This window comes from Embiotoca jacksoni, unplaced genomic scaffold (assembly GCF_022577435.1).
Source record: "Embiotoca jacksoni isolate LCO1_2020_lvr unplaced genomic scaffold, fEmbJac1.0.p SCAF_1, whole genome shotgun sequence".
Classification (NCBI taxonomy): domain Eukaryota; kingdom Metazoa; phylum Chordata; class Actinopteri; family Embiotocidae; genus Embiotoca; species Embiotoca jacksoni.
The window spans coordinates 12236400-12260825 of record NW_027185229.1 but is presented as its reverse complement, the minus strand read 5'-3'; the positions used below and the strand labels follow the sequence as shown (position 1 = coordinate 12260825).

Genomic DNA, 24426 nt, shown 5'->3' with positions numbered 1-24426 from the left:
ATGTACAGGCTGTCTCATCCGGTGCTTACGCCTCTCCAACTGTTTTACAATATCTGCCAACTCCAGCCCTGTAACTGGATTGATGCCCGTCTGTGATGCTGCTCACTATAAAGGCACAAATAGAAACTGAGGAGAAACGTCCCATGTGTGAAAATCAAAAACTACAAACTGTCTTCATTACTTTAATCCTTAGCTGACTACAGACAAATAAAAAATAAAAATGAAACTATAATAATGAATACAAAATAAAATGAAAAATAGCAATCAAAGTGGCAAAGTTCTCAACAATAATCAAATAGAAATATTTTCTCAGACAAAAATGTTTTTTGCATCGTAAAATTGTAGAATTTAAATGATCCTTTATTTTACTATTTAAAAGAATTAACAAAGGCTCAAAGTGACAAAAAAACCAAAAAAAACCCAACACTTTTACTCAACAAAAATTCTTGCAACAACATGAGGTAAATGGTTGTTAAAACACATGGATCTTTCTATAATATACCAAATGATTTAACAAGAAACGCTGATTTTGTGTAATAAAGCAAGAAAGAGTTGTGATAAAACATAATTAAGTGATTTGTTGGACTAACAAGAAAAGTTTTATATTAACAAGAAAAATATGACTGAGCACGATAAATCTTTTCTTTTGTTGTCACAGTGGCAGTATGTGGCTTCAACAAGTTGGAACAGCTTCCTTCTCTCTCTAAAGTAACCAGAGGGACACTTCTGGGGGACAAAGAACGCTCAACGACATTTTCTGCCCTCTTCAGCAGAAAATACGCTCCAGTTAACAAAACCTTTTGCAGGTCAAGCAAACACAAACAGCAGCTATGTAAAGATAAAAACGGAACTATAACACTCTTTGTCTGCAGGTGGTAAAAGGGTCAAAATAGCAGCAGCATTTACTTTCCCTTAAATGTTGAAATTACTTTTCTTGGCCTCAGGCGGCGCAGTTGGGACCATGATTGGGAACGGCTGTCACTGTTATCTTCTTAATAAAGGACAGCCCTTTGTTCCACCAGACATGACTGTGCTCTTTGCTATTGTGAAAGCTGAGCACTCACATTCGGAGCTGGTGAAAGCCATCACTTGCCTAGCTGGGATTTTTTTTTTTTTTTTTACCCACGAGGAGACAAAATAACAAAAAAAAAAGAGGGAAGGAACCCCGAGCAGAGCCTGCATTAATATTTCATCTTGTGTGAAATGGATTATGAAACTGAAAATATTTTCTGCCACAAGGAAGAGCAGCCAGCCGCCATCTGACAGCTTTGGTTGCCTGGAAACTGCTATTCTGCTGAATAGAGTCCATAGTAATATAATTTGAAAGGAAACTCCTTTCACGTCAGTTAAATTAGTAATTCAACCTCGACTATCTTAAGTTTCGACACTTAGATTTACCTTCCTGAACTTTGTGGAGCACTCTTTGGTGCTGTCAGAACACAATATATGATTTTCCACTCTATAAAATTGACTGCAAAATGATAGCAATGAGCTGGACTTGGGATTCCTGAATGCTAATATTGATATCTTGCAGTCAGCTGCTCTGTGACCAATGCAATTCTGAGCAATTTATAGTAGTTGTAGACAGCAGCTGAAGTTAGTTACTCCGTCTTGCTTCACACAGTGATTTGTGGTGTCAGCAGAAATTGGTCTATGTGCCACAAATATACAATTATTGGCTCGTCCACGGCTCAGCAGACTGAGGGAAATACTGGGTAGGTTCCTGCCATCCCCACTATTACTGGCTTTCTCTTCCTTCACCATCCCACCTGTCACTATTTGCCATGACATAACACACCGAGAAGGTTATAGTGCTGTGCCAAATTAGCAAAATGCAAATTTGAACTGCAAAAAAGGCAATAGTAGAAATGTATATAATAGTCTTAGTCATGACTTTATGAACATATTTTTCATAATCTTGTTATGTCAGGTAACTACTGTAAACAGCTTACTTTCTTACTTTAATACTATATTCAGACTTGGTTACTGCTACTTCTTTACTGCTCAGACAGGGCACTTAAAGGGCAGTGCTTGCATGATAAAATTTCACCTCAAGTTCAAAATTGGTGAGTTTTGATTTACATTCGTGGCACTGACCAATGGCAAGCTGTCTTAAATGGAGGACGCAATCATTGGTTGTTAACTGTGTTCCACCATTTTATCAAACTTCCTGTTTGCTCTCTATGAATTGTTATCCCTCTTTTCTACTTTGTTTAAACATTTCCTGGACATTGATATTTTAATGTAGCTGTCTAATAATCTATTAATTGTAATTGTTGAGACCATTTTCAATGGTTATTTTGCATTAAACCAAACATTGATTGATTGATTATTAACTGCTCCACAACAGAGCTGTTATTTGTAGGCATTTATGAAACAGGATTCAACCAAGCGGCAAACAACAGTGACTTCACTCATTGTTTTGTGAGCTGCCTCGAGTTTGGTATGTTGGCTGTCGCCATCTTGCTATTTTGGAGCCAAAAGTGACCATATTTGGACAAGCTGGGGAGGAGCGAGCGGTTGATCTGACTCGATCTAATTGGGAACCCGAGGACACGATGAAAGACATGCCCCAAAAATGACAGCTTATTGAGATCTAACGTCTAATTAATGATGGGATCATTTGTCAGATGGATCGGCAGAAAACTAATAGGAAGGAGTAACTGAAGAGAATGACACCATTTTGACAAGTGGGAAGAATTTTATGACTTTGTATTTCACAAGCGAAGTTGAATGGGAGTCTATGGAGCCAGTGCCTTTTTGGAGCCAACCACTAGTGGCCCCCGATGGTATTGCAGTTTAAGCCTTATTTTTTTTAGACACGGAAGCTACGTCCACTTGTATATACAGTCTATGGATTCAACACAAAAACATCTTTTGAATAAACTGTTGTCCTCTTATTAGTGACCAAGCTAAGCTAATGAGCTTATTTGCTGTGTGAGCTTTACTTTCAACAGAACAATGGCTCAACTATTTCTTGGACTAAATTGTGCAAGCCCATCTGGCTTGCAGGTTAGCCTCCCAGATAGGGGCTCATCAGTGGCTTTTTTTTTTTTCTCTCCATTTGTTACATTTTGTCTCACTGGGTTTCAGGCTAACTGGGTGGCTGTCCATGCCACCAAGCTATGTCTCTAGAGCTAAACCTCCTCTCTCCACAGAAATACTGAACATAAAATGCCTTCACAATATCTGCTCATCCTCCCTTTATATCACTGTTTCCAGCTTCAGCCACAGGACCGTCACATGACAGGCAGAAGGTAACAAAGAATGGATGAAAAAAAAAAAAAACCTTCTTAAAACAGCAGCCGCACATCTCTGCTGGAAATTCAGGGCACTGATGCAGCCGAGGTTTTTATTAAGTCATGATTATTACCCCCTCACGACTTCACAGAGGATCAGACGGGCTGCTGTAAAATCTCGGCAGTGTCATAAAGGGAGTTCTTACAGTGTCATCTTTATATAACGAAATCCTCAGCTGAGAGCGGGAGCTGAGGATGCCCGCATAAAGGTCTGTAACAGAGGACAGAGATGAAAATCATTGCAGTAAAATGCCTCCGGAATACAGAGGGAGAGGGTGGGGTTCAATCAGAGTGGAACCGGGGGGGTTGGGGGTGGGATGCAATCTTTCCATCAGAAAAGGAATGGGAAAGAGGGAAGGGAAGCTGGGCTGTGACGTAGATAGGCCATTGATTATGGGTGCTGCTGCACCATTTCGGCAGTGGAGCTAAATTTAGAAACAGAGGGTTCCCTTCTGCTATCCTGGTCCTGTTCTGCATTCTGCTGCAGAGTGCTGCGCTTAAGTAATCCAAATCAATGCAACATGCCATGTGCTTTTCAGAGGATATTAGTGCATCTGTTGCATCACAGCACAAATGAAAAGAGCACACAACATGTATGCATGTATAAAAGTTACGTTTTTTTTTTTGGACACGCCAATTCCATTCCTTAATCAGACATGCCTCCAAACATCCCTCTCTTTGAGGGTTTATATCTAATTAATGGTGGAATTATTTTCAGATGGACTGCAAATAACACCGCAACGACTTGCAGAGACAAATGTATTGACATAAAATGTCATGAGAAAATCTCAATGGGAATCTACGGAGTTTTTGGAGCCTCAGGGGTATTGCACTCAAAATCACTTTTGCATTGGCTTCACTTTTCAGACCTAGGAGCCACGTCCACTTTTATATACAGTCTATAATTTAGACCCGTCGAACACGCCAAACTGACAGAAAGCCCGTGGTTTTTCAGAAACAAAGTTCAAATGATTAAAACTGGCAACTTTAAAATAAATCTAAATTATTGTTCCATCAGTCAGAGTCCCGTGTTTCTTTGCTCAGTAACTCTGGGGAAATTTTTCAAGGAAAAATTTAAAACAGGAATACAAAATGGGGAAAAGCAACTTATAAGCAGCAACCCCCTTCACTTCACAATTGTAGAAGACCTATACAAAAACTATGTTCATATTAAAAACTACGTAGCAATAATGCTCCGCTTCACTTTGCTATTTTAGAGTGACCAATTTTAAAATAGCCTGGTTTGGTTTACAACCCTTACGCACTCTGTCACCCTTAAATATGAAAAAAAAAAATGGATGTGGCAAACAGCATTGCACACCGCTACAACACCCCTAACAACAACACAAAGACTGCACCAACTCGATTTCTTTCTGCAGAAAATAGATTGTTTTAAACTTAAGAATATAAAGGGTACAGCTGCCAAAGGGTTTGCAATGTATAGCTAATTATTTTTCTTTTGGTATCTAGTTTATATCTGTCAATTGCATATTGTATTATATGCAGAAAAGAACTACAGTGAGTTCTAGGATAGTTACATTTTTCTACAAGCCAAAACTGTTTCCATCAGAGGAATTTCAAAGCTATAAACAAATTGTGCACAAGCAGCTTTAAAAAAAAAAAAAAGATGACTCTTGAACTGCATCCATTTCTTGTCGGTTGATGTTGAATCTGCAGAGGGGAACTCAGGTGAAGGCCTCGATCTGCACAATAGTCAAGGTGAGAATGGCTGATTGTTAAAGGCCTCTATGTTCCTGGTGTTGCACAAACAGCTGTGCCGTCCAAGGCCCTTCACAGCACTCAAACACTGCCACGTGTGCTTCAGACTGGACACAGAGTGCTAGCTACCTCCACAAACACAGCTCTGTTCAGTTCAGCACGACTCATTCAATGCGACAGATTCGGTATGTTTCATTCAGTGTGTACACAATCACTGTTACAGAATGGTTGTTTAGAGAGTGTTCATGGAGAGGGTCCCTTCAGCTATTGTTGCTGCTGTGTGAGTTGCCAGGAGCGACTTGTCATGCCCTCTGGCAGACCATGTAGTCAGCAGGACAGGGACACTGACAGACAAACGCACGGTGCCGTCACCCCGAACAATGGCGTGCCTCAGCTGTCCACAGCCCTGACTCACGTCAACGACTCCTTGTTGACTAGCCGGTCCTGCAGTCAGAGCTCAGCCAGACAGCACCTGTGAGAGGGGAGCCGGCCTGCAAACAAAGCATCTGGCATGGGACTGAGCTCCACGCTGACACTCACGCAAAATACTCCGCCGAAGTTTTGGTTTGCATGGGACACTTGTTGCACAGAACTGTGGAATTACTCAACTATTTGAAAACTTAAGTCGATTCCTCTGCCTGCTACAGTAAAACTAAATGTGATGACTTTATTGGTAGGTTCGGTATTTCATGTTTACAGACAGAATAGCTCATTGCCCTCCAGAAGTATATTACAGTAAAGTGAAATATGATGATTTTGCTACTTAAATCATTTGAATTTGAGATCCAAACTCGATTGAGGCAAGAGTAGACAATAGCATATTTTATATGCTATTTATATGCATATACATTTTGTCATTTTATTTAAGAGCCATCGAACTGTTGACTTCCCTTTATTCAACCTTACAAAAGTAAGTTGACAGATGAATGTCAAAGGAAATAAAAGTGATAAAGACTAACATGTGGCTGCATTGCAATGATGGCATTACATCTACGACCCACTGAAAGAGCTGAACATTTATCGTTGTTTTTAGAAATGCAATCCCAGGCCTTCAAAGGATCTGGAATCTATCAATGTTTGCCACAGGCCTCTTTCAGACCTTCCGGTGTTTGTTACTGATACAAGTTGTGGTTGACAAGTGGTGTGTTTGGGTGATTATCTGGTTGAAGAATTTAGGTCTGGTCATTGAGATTGCAGCACAGTAATGTGTACGGAGCAGGGGGAAGGAAAGTGCCTCGTGAAAAAGTATTCCAAGTTAGATCAGAACCTGTGTTACATGTGTTTTTGTGACCATTGATATTGTTTAAACACAATGGAGGAGGTCCAGCGTGAATTGCAGATGATGCTTGACATGATTACTGAAAGGAACTTCCAGGGAGTATTTCAAACGTACCAGGAGCGCTGTATTGCTGATGATGGCTAGATTTAAATCAGGTAGAGTTTTTGGTTGACAATAGGCACAGTATCAGCCTTACATGCCCATGTTTGACTGATGAGATCTGGATTAAGGGCACTTACTGTCTTTCGCTATAATCTTGGCTTTCCATCACATTGGTAAAGGTTCCCTCTGGTCCCAGCTGTCCATAAATATTTGCTCCAGAACCTTTCAACCTTGTCTTTGTATTTTTGGGGGAAATTCTAATCTAGCCTGTGAATTCATGCTGCTGACAAGAGGTTTTTCTTCTTCCAGTAGAGCTTCTGTGGATTGTGATACTTTAACACCTGCGATTGCAGAATGGCAGTGATGTCACTGGCCTCTGTTTTGCTGTTCTTCACAACTCAAAAGGATTTTTCTGTCATTATCTGCACTTGTATCTGAATTGAGCCAAATGTGACACTGTCACAGTCTCCCATCCAGTGGAGTGACGGGTGCATTATACACTCTTAGCGTGACTCCAGTCTGGTCAATCCGTATGGGACTTTTGCACATCTGAAAAAAAAAGGGCTCTTGACATTATCATGTCTTTTCAAATAAAATGACAAAATGTATGTGCATAAAATAAATAAAAGCTTAAACCAGTCCATACTTTTGTCTCATTGTCATGTTATGATCTCAAATTCAAAAAAGGTAACAAACCTTTGGAGGTCACTGTGTATGATATTCTGATTAATTACCACAGTCTATCTCAATAAATAAGGTCATACATTTCCACTTCATCCTTAATTACTGAAAAGCAGTTTGGCACAGTGTGGAAGCTCAGGAAACTAATCACTGCAGTAATGTAACACATTGAGTGAACTGTACGACCAGCAGGGAACTTAACAGACCAGCTGCTCTGACCTCTGTCCTTACCCAACACTGGGTTCATATAACCCAGCATTCCACTACACTACCCCCTTATGACACAATTGATTACTTCTTGTTTTCAATTATGAAATAGGATTCCGGAGGTCACTTTACATAAGCAATATTTGGGATGACACTGTGTCTCACTACAATGCCCCCTGTGGACTTAAGGCCAAACTGCTTGCAATGTCCTTTCTGGCAACTTCAGCAATAAAGTTAATTATTTCTGTTGGTATTCTACATTTACTTGCTGGAATGTGTCCATGTGCAGACATAGAAGCTTACATGGAAACGAAACGTGCTTGGAACAGCTTTGGTTGCGAGGGCATAGGAACAAGGCACATGGAGAAGCATGATGCCGGGCTTAAAGAAGCTCATGAGCGGGTATTATTTAGTCTGTCTGAATGTCACCCTGCCTTACTCATCTCTCACAGTTAAGTTACAAAGCGGGGAGCAAAAGGCTTAGCTGTAAATTAATTAGGCTTCATCAAACACTGCCCTGCTTTCCTCTCAGTGTGGTCGGGCACGAAAGGAAACCAGCTCTCTTTCTCTCTCAGCTACAAAGTCCTCTTCCCTTTAACTGCTTTAACCTGATGCTGCTGGGTATGTAATGAAACCACACCCAGGACACATAGGGGTCCGATCTCCCTGCAGTTCACTGACTCCACTGTGACCTTTACGCTGCAAAAACATCTTCTGTTTATTAGACTCTCTAATGACTACTTCTGGAGGAATATTATTTCCAATATCAATTAAAACTTCTGTTACTTTTGCTAATATACAAACATTTATCAGATTGTACTGTACAGATAACGGATTCTCCTGCTCTTTTTTGACGCGTATGCAAGGAATGGCTTTTGATACATTTAGTAATTTAATTAAAAGTGTGGCGTGTGCTACTGGCAAAAACTAACTACACAACAGTGGATGAGATCCTCTAACAAACACCGATCAGCAGGTCCAGATCTTTCTGTGATGAGCAGGTGACTTTTCATTCAGCGAGTGCTCGGTAGCCTTATGAAGCTACCTGTGAATTCTGCGGGACACATTCAGGACCTGTGACAGCACACCTGAATAACGGGACTGGGTGGGATATCCAAGCAGCGATAAGCTAGAACGACCCAGAGGCAGGAAAACGCTGAGTCATAAGAAGTTTTTTAATTGCTGGTATTTCGTGGCTCCTCCATGTTATTGGCTGTCAATCATCATTCAGTTCATTCAATAACTCAGAAATGTCATCGCTGGACAAACAATATGTCTGAATAATTTTTCCCTCTGACATCTTAAAAATGTTTCCACGGGTGTAAAACCACGTTCTCTACGTATTCTTTGGTTTTCTTGCGTCTCCTTCTCACCACGATAATAAGAGCAGCCGTCTCTCCAGATTTGTGCACGTGATTAATACCCGCCTTTCAGTCGTATTAAAATAATCACTTCTCCTGTTTCTACTTTCAGGTTTAGTAAATATCGTTGCTGGTGCAAAATTGTTCTAATTGCATGTTCCCTCCCAGTGTTTTGCACCTTCAGGTAGAAACGCCCCAATATTACATATGCATGCGGGCAAACACGCAAAATGGACAACGTGTGTTAAATTGCACATTTGAAAGAAGCAATCCTCACTGCACGTCGTTAGTAGATCTGCTTGGACATTTTTTTGCGGGTGGAGTGGAGTTTGCACGTGATTGTACACACGCAAACGTTTCGTAAATCAGACCCTATATGTTCTGCATACCAGATTATATTTCATTGCTTATTTGATATGTAGCTGTAAAGGCATTTAACTCTATATGCATTCTCAAATGTGCAATCTTATTTTACTTCCTGCTTCTCCATGGATGACCAAAGACAGACATGCTTGAGCTTGTTTGACCTTTGGCTTTGGCTGACATTCTTTGACTGTGGTAACTCCACAGTACTTCATGGTTCTGGAAAAATCACATGGATACATACTGCAATGTCTCTCATTCATTTTCCGTGGGGGCATTTAGTTCACACTCAGGCCCCATGGTCAACATTAGCAATGTGCGTTCCCTGCATAACATTCATAAGAAGCTGTTCTGGCACTGATCCAAGAAAACTGGCCTGGGGATTAAAGTTTCAACTGAAGTTGAATTTTAACGGCACTTAAAATAAATCATTAATAACACAATGTTTTGCGATCACAAAAAGATTCCTTAGAAATGAATGAGCATGCTGTTTTGTTTTAACAAGAAGCGCTTTTTTTCTGTATATGATGATTGATTGAGGCTATTGATCCATATCTGTAATTTGTTAAGACTATAAAAAAATTAATTAAAAAAATGCTTCATGCCTCTTTCTTAACAAAACCCCATCCCATGAAGAAAGCATGTCACCTTGCCCCAAGAGAAGACGAAAAACAAGGGCACAAGATGAATATTAAAGACATTTTATACATAATTTAAAAATGTTAGATTTGTATGCACCACTGCACCAAGCCAAATTCCTTGTATATGAAAACATTTTTGGCAACAAATCCAATTCTGATATTACAAGGCTACAAGGCTGTATACTTTACACAAGTAATGCTGTGGCTCCCTGCTTATTGATTTCACTGTGCAATCAATTCAAATGTGCATTATTTAAATTTTAAAGTTTTAATAAAAACATTTGTTCACTTGCAGGACAGGGCAATAAGCCAACATTGAAGTATCATCAAGTTATAAAGTAGATTCGTCAATCATGTTAGCAAAGAGTGGCTTTGTCTGATATTTGCTCTCCTCATAGCTATGTTTTGGTTGCTACTAACTTCTGGGAGAAGAAATTTCCATTGGCTGCTAAATTTCATAAAACCAAAACAATAAGCTGAAACTGTGTATGACCACATTATTATTTAACCCATTGTCAAAATTAATATATTGATTCGAGCAGCTTTGAAAAATTTGACTTGCACCAACTTCAGGTAATTATAATATAACAATCACAATGCAATGCTAAAAGTAGTAATTATTCTATTCTGTGGTCATTCTGGTAATAATCAAAACAGGCATCAAAATAGTATCAGGCAAAAGGTATCATTAAAGTATAAAGTAGCTGGTAACAACCACTTAAGGCATCTTTATTAATTATTCTATCAGCTGGTAGCTCTCATATGCACTGCATAAAAATAGTTAGATATCCCACAAGCAAATGTCACAAAATGCTACAGTGCATCATTCATTTGACATGGGCAATATTTACTGTTAATAATACGAGCTCAACTAAATTTATGATGCACGACAGTTTACTAATATGATATTATAAGTTCTAATGTGTTTAAAATAGCCTGGCTCCATCACACTATTGCTCAAAGCTTCGGTCTTACAGTGTGGGAACGCTGTGTCTAAAATGCTCTTATGATGCAAAATTCCACTATCTGCTGTTAGCAAATTCACTTGTGATTTAAATAGGTGAATTCAGTCAAAGGCCTACCAGTACTTTAAAGCTCAGAGTTGTCTTAATAATAGATTTACAAATGCTCATTGGATGTTTGTATATTGTTTTTAAGTTTCTGAGAACCACAGCTTCTGTTCAAACCAGATGAAAGCGGGTCAACCTTGAATTAAAGTATTCAGGAGTCCTCGACACAGTGAGGTGTGAACATTTTGCCAACAGGCTATTATCACAGCTGCCTGTATTAACAAAGAAAATCAACTGCATGTGTAAATAGCCCACAAGGGAAAAGTGCAAACACTTACAAGCTCAGGTTTAACTCTTAATCACTGTCAAGAGAGCTGCTGTTTTACTGTCCAGCACCCACACTTAATCAGTTGTGGCGATAGAGCTGCCATCTAACTGTAATATGATGTTATTATGTACCCAAAAATACATTTGGTGTTGGGACTACATTTCCAGACTCTGAGCATTGCATAAGCCTACCAGCACACCCTGCCACTGTATTATTCAATAGGAATGAATGTAATTTGATTGTTGCTGTAATCCTATTGAAGTCCATATAGTAACAGCCCATTTCCTTTTACATAACACAACAAATATGATTATTTATTAATATTCTATTTATTATCTTCAGAAGTACCACCAGAACACTGATCAGAAAGAGTGAATTTAACGAATACATATTACTTTTAGAATTGTACGGACTTTTTAACTTCATGAGAGAAGTTTCTGCTATCTAAACGGAAGACCATTAGAGTCTGAGTTTTGGGAGCCAGCCCCTATTGGCCCTTAGTGGTATTGCACTTTAAAGCACTTCTGCATTGGCTTCACTTTTCAGATTTGGAGACTATGTGCATTTTTACATACTGTCTATGAGTAGGAATAATGCTGCCATCAAATGGAACTCATGAGTTAATGGTTATGACGTGGGAATTAGTGTGTACAGTATATCTGGTGTTTAAGTGATTAAGTCACGAGACCTCTCCAAAAGACTCCTCTGTTCTCTTCATATTCTTTGCTTCTTTCCAAGAAATGGTAACCGCCAGCATCCAGGAGCCAGACAAAAAAATTTAGCAAACTACCAGACGGGTAACGTAATGCAGGAAATGAAAAAACACAGTGACAGAGTTCTACCTCTGTCATTATGTCTTTTCATCAACATCAACCTTTTTCTTAGAAGTATTGTGAAATTGCGCAGAAAGAATCCATACAACTACAATCAGACCATATGATTAAAAAAAATAGTTCATTTTTCATTGGGTTCTAAGTTAATACGACTTACCATACAACAACAAAAATTTCAGAAAATGTCAGCAAACACATCATAACTTTTGAACTCAGAGCTTTCAGAAAATTCGGAGGTCCGAGATCGCGAACACCACAAGAGGAGGGCACTCATATGGACCCTTCTGGTGAACACGGTCAGCATGACCTCATTTGCAGGCCTGTTGAGATGGATTGCTCTGTAGTTAGCCAGCAACAGATTATGTATTCAGATGTAGTTAATACCCTAACAACACATTGTATGAAGGCAATTATGCTTTAACCATGACCCAGAAGAGGCTTTACGCAATTTTCTTTAGGTCTGATTAAAAATCTGTGAATGATTAGTAGACATGTACATTAGGTCACAATGATGAGCTCTTCGTAGATTGGCGTATTAGAGAGGGAGAAGGTATATAGGGGGAAAGTTTACAACTGGTCTAATTAATATTGTAATATTAACAAAGGATCAAATGACTATGTTCCATGTGAAAGGTCTAAACCCACATATACAATGACTATCACCAACTCAGCAGTTTAACTTTCAACTCATTGCTTTGGTTTTATGGCTGTGACTTCAATATTTACTTTCACTGTCACCAAGTGCTTTCATCAGCCACGCTCGCAGGTGTAGCAGGGAGCTGTCAGCTTAAACGTCTGATGAAGCCACCGTGTGGTGCCCGCTCATTACCAAACAGCTGCCGGGCAAAGTTAGCGATCAACTGGTGGACACTGTGGTCCACTGAGAAGCTTTAAACACAGATATAAGGACATTAATTAGGTCACGAGACATACAACTCCAAATGCTAAAGTAACTATGTGTCTGAGAGTGAAATGAGGAGAATGGTATGAGTCCATGTATTTGGGTTAAGTACAGCACTAGACCATGATTAGACTAGCTCAGCATAAAGACCAGCTACAGGAAAACAGCTAGACTCGCTCTCCAAGGTAAAACAAAAAAATGGACATATCAACACTTCAAAAGCTCAGCAAATGACAAGCTATACTGTGTGTGTGTGTGTGTGTGTGTGTGTGTGTGTGTGTGTGTGTGTGCGTGCGTGCACGTGTGCGTGTGCGTGCGTGTGCGTGTGTGTGTGTTTAACCCAAACATGAAAAGGAAAAATGAAGTGTTCTCGTGTTTTTCATTCAAAACACAGCTGGGCGCAGCAACAGCTTTCTAAATTCATCCCCTCCTGAAAGTGGCAGGTTTGAGACCCCTATACCGACAAACACCAAAACCTATCCTCACTACAAACCATATTGGAGATGGTTAAACTGTTGTTTACCTCAAAATGTTCCTCCCTCTGTGTGATTGAACTGAACTCTGAATCAAAAGGTAAATGAACTGAGTTGAAATGGGTTTACCCTCCACAGCATCTCCACATCAAAAAACAAAAAAAACCTAAAAATCTTTCAAGTAAATATTGTGAGCAGCACAAAATAAACCTGGTCTGAAGAAGCTATAGGAAAAGCTGCTGTGATTTGTTTAGGGACAGTGGGTGGTGAAAGGGAAACAAACAAGTGTGAAAAACAGTGAATGAGTGAGTGAGGAAACAGACATACGTGAAGCAGAGCACAATGGTAGGGGTGAGGGGTTTCTGATGGGGGAGTTGACGTGGGTCCACACAGAGCCACTCACTTGGCCAGCTTCATCTCTATCTGCTGGCGGATTTCCTGCCGCTCCTGGTCGCTGCGGACAGGGAAGATGTTGCGGTCCTCCAGCTCTTGCTTGCTGGGCCTGTTGCGAAGCTTTACAGCCAGCAGCTCCTTCCTCATCCGGCGTGGGAGGGTCCCTGTTGTTATGGAGCACAAATTAAGGTCAGCAACGACACGGTGGTTTTTGAGCTGCCGCACACAGTTATTCAACTAAACCCACTGAACTGATGCTAATCACCACACAGCGGGCTTTTGTGCTTTTCTCATACGACCTATATTCGCCAACATTTCATAATGTAAAAAACTAATAACTAATTCAGGATGTTAAAGTATCTACTTGGTGTTAATCTTTTTTATATAAGAAATATTTCATTGTCACCCTCCTTGAAGCTTTTTCATTTGAAATAAATTTTATGAATTACATGTTACAAAGTCTACAACTTCTGTCAATTAAACATCGATATTAACACAGAAAATCAAACATATTTGATAGAATTTTAAAGGGGCCAGCAGTAGCAGCCCGGAGACCATGTGGATAGGTCTAAATAATCTATTGTTTAATACAAAATTCTGCCAAGTTACACGGGGACCACTAGAGAACACCAATTTTCAAATCCATCCACAAAATTCTGGGTTGGATTGACGTTTGGACTCCGACTCTTTGGCTGCGCCAAAGCATTGACATTGTTGTTTTAAAGCCATGCTTGTGTAGCTTTGGCTTCATGTTTGGGGTTGGCTTGCAGAAAAGTACTGTATATCTTTACCCGCGCTCTCTTGCAGACTTGGAGCAAATTTAATACCAGGCTTTTCTTGGTTTTGCTGCATTGATGTTACCCTCAATCCACACAGGACTTCAAGCATCAGCACTGATTGATGGATGCTGCCACCGCCACGCTTCGTGATGAGGATTATTTTTATCTTAACGGTCGAAAAATTGCATTTTAAGACACAACACCAACTTCATTTTGCTTATTTCCATAGTCTGGCAAACATTTGCCAAGATGTCATGAGAGTTTTTGGAGGTCAGTGACTTTCTGAGTGCCAGTCTGCAAAAAAACTACAATAGGTGCGGAACCAAACTAGCACCAGCCTTCTGGGAACTTTCTCCAACATAAATGTTCATTCAGTGGATTGTGATGTGTGTTTTCACGGCAGAGCCAAAGCCAAGGGAGGACGAAAGAAATTAGTAAACCGACGTATCAAAAGAGCGATGAATTCAGGTTCCCTCTGAATGTCAGCCTTGAAATGAACAACAAAGCCTGGATTTTCTAAATAATGTTGTCTGTAGTGTACGCTATATTTCAGGCCTATTCAACTCACTCAGGGTGGATATGGCCCTTTTGAACTTTTCCTGTGAACAACAAGAGGCTGCCAGGCTTGTGAGTGATATGATTCACATCGACATATTGCAGTTTGCTCGTGACCCGTTTTCCATTAAACCTGAGGGAGACTTCTGTGTAAAATCAAAAGAAGCAATTTCGTAAAACTATGTCAAAATAGCAAAAATCAAGGCTCAAACAGATTAAAAATGACAGAAGCCTGATGTATGATAATTCGAACACACCAACTTACTATTAGTCTGGTTGCTGTTTCACTGCTTTTATCTTTAAAATATATGGATATGGACCTGCTATAAGCACCTTGTATCTGCTCTGAATTGTTTTTGACAGTATCATAAACAGGACCATGTATTGATAGCCTGATGGATTTGTTGTACATCTTGTTTTTTTACATTTGTGGACATGGACTTAACAGTAAAATATTTCCTTATCCCCTTGGTGTTTAGCGACCGAGAGCTGGTCTGCAACTGATGGTACATACGTGTTCAGCTTCACATGGAAGGGAAAAAAAAAATATTAACCTTCCTACTCTAACATAAATAAGTTCAAAGATTCAAGAAAAATTAACACGGAAGCAGGCATGTCATTTCAAATTTGAGCGACAACCCTGTGAGTTCTTAGACAATCATTCATATTGTAAATCCCTCTTCATTCTGTTAACATATCCTCCACTACACATTTGCATTACCATCGCTGCAGCCAACAGATATTTGTATCACATCACCCTCGTGCTGGTGGCGTCTGTCATAATGCCACAAGTCCACTCTTTTAACATTTTTTCCTGCCAGAGTCACAGACATGTTAACGGCAGACGACTGACCCACATGAATGGCCGAGAATTAGGCCACCAGAGCAGATGTTGACGGGCCACTGAAACTTAACACCAGTAAGTCTTCCATTCGTCATTTCTGTAAATCTCCCTGTCACGCTCGGATTGTAACAAACATCTGCAGAGATTATGCTGCTTCATTATCCGCAAACAGGGTGCCCGTATTTTGCTGACTTTGTACATTAAGAGGGATATAATGGTACAGCAAATATTATACCACATGTTCGCTGTGAGCACACCTACCAGAGATCACAGACTCGTTCCAGCTGTCCTGGTCGTTCAGGTATTCGTCCAGGCGCCAGTTCTCCTTGTTCTCATCAGAGTCCTTCTTGCTTTCCGACTCGCCGGCAGGTTCCCTCTCTGTGCTGGACGTACGAGTCAGGCGGCCATCCAGTCGCCGTTTCGGAGATGAGCGTGCCTCTTTCGTCTGGTAACTGAGATCACACATCACAAGACAAGTCTGTCAATTACAGCTTCAGTGAACACTTTGCATAGAGACTGGCTAAATTTTCAGAGAGCTTGCCAAGTAGTTCAAAAATGTCTAATCCAAAGGAAATGCTAAAAAATAGAGCGTTCAAACTAAAAGCATGAAACTTACTAAGAATATTTACTGTAAGAAAACATGATACACCGTCTAAGAAAATAAAATACTGACAAGGTAGAAAGTGTCAGCAGTAGAAGCTGATGATTGGCTTATCATAGTAAGTATTCTTGTCAAAATGTGCTGCTTTTCTGTGTTTTATATATTCTTTACTGAATATCTTTGTATTTTGGGGTGTTAGTTGTACCAAAAAAAAGCATTTGAGAATTGTTTATTTCACTGAACACTGAAATCAGTAAAGGAAAAAAAATCCTTTAGTTATGTACTGCCATCATTTCCTCGTCTCTTACCATTCACTTTTTGGTTGTTATACACCACAAAACAAAGACAAATCTCTTCTCAGTGAAAACTTACTTGACGATAAATAGATTTAGATTTTGGTTGAAAAGGACAAAGCTGTTTTTGGTCCATATTGTCCATACGTTGGAGTGTGTGATAAGTAAAACTGTGGGTCCTGGGATTTTAATTATCAGACAGGATTAATACAACGTCATTTACAAGGTATTAAGTGCCATATGATTTTGTTCTCATTTAGCAAAAAATTATCATTTCCTGTAAAGAATTATTATATTTCTTCTGATAACACAAACAAAATTATACAAACAAAGGTATGTATTTAAAATGATGCACATCAAGTCTGACCTGTCCTGTCTATGTTTGGTGGCCAGGGCGCGGTGCAGTTCCTCAATGATGCAGCTGGGGGGCAGCTGCGGGTGTAGCGCCCCGAGGTGAGGGGACCCAGTGGGTGTGGAGATCCTGCCTCTCAACAGAGAGCCATGAGAGTCTTTGGGAAGTGTGAAGTTCCTGGGTAAGGTGGCTGGGGACTTCTTCACTGGCACTGGGGGAGCCCCTGGGGAGGAATAGTAAAATTGTAAAATAGTAAAAAAAAAAGAGAGATTCTGCTGCAGATAAATGAGGGATGACATCACTGAGACACCGGTTTGTTCCAGTAAACCTACCATCCACGCTGCCCAATCTGGTGAGCAGCTTGACAGGCAGGTTAGGTGGAGGCGGGGTGCTGGCTCGTCTCTGAGGCTTGGTCACCTCCTGTTTCCCCTCCATAGCCTCCACTTTCCCCATCGTCTTCTCTTCACCGGGCTCACTCAGTGAGATGCTTTCATCTTCTCCATCTTCACTCTGACCGGGATCTCCCACCGTCTTTGAATCTTCGGTCACATCTTGCACTGACATGACGAATCATGAGAGGTGAAGCAAAGGTTTGGTTTGTTTCTGAGGTCTCTGTCGCCACCTAGTGGGCGATCACGGACACGTTGAGGCTGGAACCAACTAAGCAGCACCTGGAACCTCATTTTATTATTAACTATCAATCATTTACCTGCCAAAATTTGACCAGATTGGGTCGAGACTAAAAAGTAGTGACCCCATTCTGATTTACATCAGTTAAACTGGATTAGTGGCATGTTATTTGCTTTAGAATATAAAGCATATACAGCAAACTGAAGTAATGTCAGGACAAGTAGGGTGTCACTGGGAGCTTGCTTTGCTTGTAATCATGCTTTGCTTTAATCTTGATTTGTTTTTCTGATTGTGTTCATTGTGTACATACTAGGCCTACAAAAACAGAATGAATACACTGGTAAAAACAAAACTAATATTAAATAAGGACACTAACATAACATCTATACACAGAAGATACAGTGGCTACAGATCAACGAAATGCGGTCGATCAAACTTTAGAAGTTAAGCACTTCAAGACAAACAGTTGGTGGCGCTAAATCTGCACTCATGTGCCATTAAACCGCACCGTTAGTAGAGCGCCAGTCAAACATCAAATGGTGGGAAACGACGTGAAAATAGTGATGGAAATAGGAAAATCCTGCTAGTTTCTTGCAGTTGTTTTTTATACGGATGAATGGAAATGATTCTGACAATCATGCAAAAGGATTGCAATCTGTTCAAATAATCGCAATCAGGCGATTATGTTCCATGTGTGTCTGGGTTTCATCACAAAGTCCAGACGCAGGCAGTGTAGGTCTTTACAGAACTCTAAACGGCCCATAGCTGTAAATGGGATTTTAATAGTTACAGTCCAAACAATACTAGTTTTTGAAGCTGATATTGATCAATATTTGGGGTTTAAAATACAATAAAAATTTGGGACGCTGCGTAACATGTAAATAAAAACAAAATGCAATAACTTGCAAATCACATGAACCCATATTCTATTGCAAATAGACCTTTTATAAAAAAATAAAAAAATTGTGTTATCATAAATTAAACACTCTGTAAACCTGTATATAGCTGTATTCAAAACCTGTATATATATATATATCATTCAGCATTAATGGTTCCTTCACAGACGTGCAAGCTATCAGTTCCATGTGCAGTTTTTCTTTGCCCAGACAATGTTTTACACTAAAGAATTGTGTCTGTTTTTAATGCAGTGCAGCCTGAGGCCCGAATATCACCACCATCCAATAATGTTTTTTGGCCTTGTCCCTTGTGTACAAAGATTTCTACAGATTCTCTGAAAGCTTCCAGTGTTTTGTTGCCCCTGTTGCCATGGAGTTAATTTATCCATTTCAACATTTGACGTTGTCTTTAGTCTATTTTCAATTAAATATGGGTTTATGTGATTTACAAATCATTGCATTCTGTTTTTATCTATCTTACACAGCATCCCAACTTTTTTGGAAACGGGGTTGTATCCAATAAAGATAAAGCTGCCATAGCAGCTGTGAGTTAATGAGTCAAGTTTTGTGTCCTGAAACCCAAACCAGCAAAAAGTCTTGTCGAGGGGAACTGCAGAGTTGGGTGATAAAGAGAGCCACTGAGCAGCATTAGCAACTATTCATTTGATGCCATGGTTCTGGCCGCCTTGTGTATGTAAGTCCATAATTCACTCATTTTGCTCCGATATGTTCTACACCAACTGTTGAGCAAAATAGTTGGTGCTTCAGGTTCTAAACGCTGCACTATGTTTCCCGGCTAATCGCTAACTATGTCTGTGTGCTGTTCGGTGTTGAGCAGTGAATTTATGTGGAGCGAAGAGACCGAACCGAACCAGTAATGTTGTGGACCATCAAATCAAAACAATGAGCCAAAAGACTCTGGAACGCTCAGCACAGCTGCAGAGTCAGGGTGAAACTTGTCTAAAGTTTTGTTCTAATGTTAGTCACTTTACACAATCATTTGATTCCTTGTTTATAGATAAACAAGGAATTCTCTCTCTGACCATAGTGTTGCTCTCTACCTGTTGAGGCCTCTAAATCACTGCCCAGGTCTTCACTGGTGCTGGCCAGCGGTGCCACAGGCTCCTCGTCTCTGTCCTCACCATCAGAGTGAGTTGGGGTGTCAGGATCCTCACCGTTGCCTCCACAAGCAAGATCTGAGTCTGCACACAGGACACAGAAAAGACAGTGGACTGAGTGAGGAGTGAGTCCGTGTAGCACTTGGGCATCATGTGGCTGAATAAATGAACTGTGAAAAGCCTGGAGTCATAATATGTGTGTGTGTGTGTGTGTGTGTGTGTGTGTGTGTGTGTGTGTGTGTGTGTGTGTGTGTGTGTGTGTGTGTGTGTGTGTGTGTGTGTGTGTGTGTGTGTGTGTGTCTCATCTTGCACCTGTCTCTGTCTCCATCTCCCCGGGGCTCCTCCTGGCGAGGTCATCTCTCTTCTGCCGTACAGCTGCCTTCTTCTCCACCGCTAAACAACACAAACATTCATGAAACCGGTCCGCAGATTGCGTGAGAAATGAAAACACGTGGAACTATTTGCATCTTCCTGTCCCCCGAGTGAATCCCAAACCATGCAATGTTTACCGGCACTGACGGAAGCACGAGTCACACTCACTTGCTGTGGGCTTCAGCTTCTCATTTTTCTTTTTCCTCCATTTCCAGGGCTTGAAGATGCGTCCCAGACTGGCCAGCTTGCTGTTGCGGCGGACGGGCGGCGTACGGACCCCTGAGACCAGGCAGCCGGAATGCAGCGCCCTCTGCTGGTCCATCACATCTGCAACACAAAACACAGCTGCCTTAAAATAGGCTACAGACTAACAGAATCCATCCAGGCGTTACAGCGACATGGTGAGGGCTAAAGGAATTTCTTAAATCACTGCTAACACAATTGGCTGAATACGACTGACACCCATCATGTGAGAGGAGCAAATGTAGGTCACCGGCTGTAAATGCCTTATTGATGCCAGTCTAATTTCTGAGAAGCAGCAAGCAGAGGGGAGAAGACAGAGAATTGCATTGTTTGTGTGTGACTCACATGGTTCCAGGGCAGCCAGACCTTCCTGGCCCCAAAACACACACACACAATGGAACGCTTTTAAGAGACATCTTGAAAGACACACAGGGAATAAATCAAATAAGCCTTTTCTGAGGTCAGAGCAGACATCTGCAGCCTGCACGCTCCACCGATTCCACACTATTTTAGTCTGCGTACCTACCTTGGTGAGGTACACAGCAGTTTGACATAATGGAAAAGTGACAGAATTGTACAAATCATACATGCAAGCTACTGACAGACGGGTCATTTTTTTTTAGAACACTCTGCAGCGCCCTCCATGTTTACTTTTATTTTTGTTGTCTCTTTTTTTCTCCTGCATTTGTTATTATTTTTGGGAACTGACAATAATTTATTCAAGAGTGTACTGTATGTAGTGTCAAAATGATAGTGGATTTGTTTTTTACATTACTATCAAGAAATAAAAACATTTCATATCCATATGATGGCCAATAATTTTATGGGCCGATACGGATCTGTCTGTAATAAAATCGTCTGGCTGCTTTATCAGTAAGGCTCTGACTGATGTTTTATGTGTTAAAAAAAACGACTCTATTATCATGAGGCTGTATCTAACACTATTTTTCCTTATCAGTGAATCTACAAATTTTTTTTCTTAATTGAATGATTAATTGTGCATTCCATTAAATGCCAGAAAAATTCTCCAGAGCCCAAGTTGGCAATGCTAAACTGCTTGTTTCACCCAACAGTTTCAAATCCAAATGTATTCATTGCTACTACAAAAGAAGACCAATATAAGAAAAATATTTTCTGCCATTTCTCTCCAAAAACATTTTTTTATTGAAACGTTATTATCCGTCGATCAAGTAATTGTGCGCAGGAGCTCGGATTTCTCGCCACATACAAATCAACAATCGATAGCAAATTCCTCTTATCTGCTACTCTGACCTCCTGAAGCTCTCCGTTGTGGGTTCAGCAGGAGATGAGGATCACACTGATTGACAGACAGGCAGAGGACCGCAGAGGCTGACTTCTGTTCTGCTGCACGGACAGCCAGAGAAAGAGAAGGAGGGAGAGAGAACGAGAGAGAGAGAGAGAGAGAGAGGTTCCTTGGAGAAAGGACAGAAATAGGCCCTCCTACACAGTCTGGCTCCGACAACAAGCTGACACCTCAGGGGGCCAACAGCTGAGCCGTGGGCTGCACAAGGGTGGCTCTGTGAGCGCTTTCATTTTCTGTCGGTAGCATCTAAATCCACAACATCTGCTCATTTATCCCTTAAGAAATGTATTACACACACTTGTAATACGGGCCCCAGTCGCAGAGTAAGAAGGTGCATTTAAGTGCACTGTGATTCACACTGATATATTTCACGGGTGGGGATGGATGTGGCAGAAATTTGGCAGGCGGAAGTAAGCAAAGTGCGCAAAAATGCAACTTTTTCTCTGTGGCAAAAACAAGGTCGGCCAGCTGATATCAGAAACACATTCTCCACATTAAAAAAAAAAAAAAAAAAAAAAAAAAAAAACGATGCAGGTAGCAGCCAGGACAAGTCATTTAAACTTTCAAGTCGGAGCTATATTTGTATGATGTCAGCAACATTTCAACATCCAAATGTTCACTGGCTGCAGCTGCTTGATTATTTTCATGATCCACTTGTCAAAAAAATAGTGAAAAGAATGCCTACTTTAATTTCCAAAACCTCAAGGTTGACATCTTCAAATGTGTCTTTTTGTCCAACCAACAGTCAAAAACCAAAATATGTTCATTTTACAGACACATCAGATAAGGAAAAGCAGCAATCCCTCAGATCAGATAAGCAAGCTGACTCTTTTTCCAGCTGTTTCATCTGCATCGAAAAATGAAACTCAACAGACCTCTGAGGAGATAACACTGCCCGCATACAGGCTCCGCTAACAGCACAAAGCCAATCTTAAGAGAGTTTATTGATTCATGTACGAGCGGTGCCTCTGCTTTTACTCGCACGCGGAGCTGCTTGATTACCGAACAACGTGAGAAGCAGGTCAGTCGCCCAAGTCGTGCGTGCCTGCCCGGGATGCGGCGAGAAATTCAGGTCAAGCCAGCAGTAACTGTAGCGAGCACACCCAGGGTCAGGCTGCCGTTGCCATGGTTACCACGCCGGATGCTGCAGAGCAGACCCTCGGAGGCAGAGAACCCACCAAGGCATGAGAAATAGGGGGCTGCTGGGTTGGATGGGAAGGCTTGTTGCCACACAGAGAGACGGAGAGCCGCAGCCAATCACGTCCCAGCGTGCAATGATGCATAATGTAAGTGGAGGAGATGCTGTGTTTTAAATTTTGCAAGTTATGTTGAAATATTTATCCAAGTGGTCCGGTTTTCTCGTTTGAGTGAGCATTAGGATGGCAATCTGCAAATGCGGACACATAATTTTTTTAAAGCCCACGTTAATTTCCAAACTTAAAAGATTTTGAAGTGTGCTGTGACCTAAAGCAAAGGTCTACCACTGCAGATAATGAGGCTGCCGGGGAAGCCAAACATAGAGCATCTAGAAAGGTCACAACAATCTCCTCAGTGGCATTACAGCTACTGTATGACTCATCGAGTGCTACTGATGGAATTAAAAACACTTATTTTTTGAGTCACTTGGAACAGTCACCATAACGTTTTCAGCATAAAAGTTCCTGAAGGAATATTTTGACTGTAGTTTTATCATAGTTACATCACAATAATAATAATAATAATTAAAAAAAAAAAAAAAGCATTGATAAAATAAACATGAATCAAGGGCAAGTCACTAGAAAGTTGCTGCCGAACACCGCAGAGCACTAAGAGATTAGTACAGGAATATTCCAGTGATATCCCAGGTAGATACAGCACCATTAAGTGTCCCACACACTCAAGACAAAATAGCACATTTAATGAACAGTAATTTCTCTTGACGAACTGACTATAAATCAGTACCGGTGAAGTAAACGCTCGTGTTTCAGGGTTAACACTTACTTATCATAAAACACACAGCTACCCGGTCCTCCTCCAGCTCCCCCGGTATTCACATCACGTCCCCTCGGAGCCCTACGGGCTCAGGCCGACTGACAGGAGGCTGATCATTTCGCAGACAATGAATTAAACACGCAAACGGAAATGCTCTGAGTTCAAATAACTCTTCCAGAAAGTTGTACAAATGCCCGTGTAAATGCGACGGGAGCACTCGGGAGGAAGCGCAAAGTGGAAACAAAACAAAAAACAAAAACAAACGTGTGAGCGCGAACGGGATTACTGCTGCGACCAGCTTCTCGTGTTGACGACGTAGGAGGAGGGCAAATAAACTGGCACACCCTCAATCACTACTGCAAAACACAGTAGTACAGTGCGCTTGCGCTTGCGCAGTGTAAACAGCTTGTTTTCTCAGCCTTTACGGACAGATGCTGAAATCGCCGCTGTCTTATCTTTCAAATACTTTTTCGGAGATGTTTCTGTTCATGTTATGATAAGATGAACACATTCTCAAGTAAAATACACTCGAGTCCGCCGCGCTAAAGCTGCAGCGGAAGTCCCGTAGTAGACCTATATCACAGCAGACATTTTGACATGTTGCAGCAGGACACAAACAGCTGCAACAGATGTTTGCAATGACGTCCCGCTTCCGTTCAGTGCGTCAGTGAGCGTACAAAACCAGGACCCAGGTCATCAATTAGGCTACATCTGTGCTTTTTGCTTTAATACGAACCAAAATGTCAGCGGTGGAAAAAAAAAAAAAAAGTTCCACACATCACCTTGGACAGGTCTGTGGTTCTGTGGCCGTTTCATTTCTGAGGCTGGTTTGGACTATTGTGCTGAAGTCTGTAGGCC

General features: G+C 40.9%; 1 protein-coding gene across 3 annotated transcripts in view; it reads right to left on the bottom strand.

Annotated features, from left to right (window-relative positions):
• Positions 1-24426, bottom strand: part of phactr3b (phosphatase and actin regulator 3b) — a 48545-nt gene that overhangs the window by 10109 nt on the left and 14010 nt on the right. Inside the window, exons 1-8 of one of the 3 annotated variants that reach the window (XM_069168706.1) lie at positions 23578-23858; positions 20199-20357; positions 19971-20051; positions 19602-19742; positions 17347-17571; positions 17030-17237; positions 16030-16220; positions 13601-13754 (exon numbers count right to left, since the gene is read on the bottom strand). In XM_069168706.1, the coding sequence (XP_069024807.1) occupies positions 13601-13754; positions 16030-16220; positions 17030-17237; positions 17347-17571; positions 19602-19742; positions 19971-20051; positions 20199-20357; positions 23578-23584 (1166 nt within the window). In that variant the 5' untranslated portion in view covers positions 23585-23858. Of the gene's footprint in view, positions 1-11964; positions 12712-13600; positions 13755-16029; positions 16221-17029; positions 17238-17346; positions 17572-19601; positions 19743-19970; positions 20052-20198; positions 20358-23577; positions 23859-24426 lie in introns of those variants that run through there. The other 2 variants (XM_069168781.1, XM_069168633.1) reach the window with 2 other exon arrangements.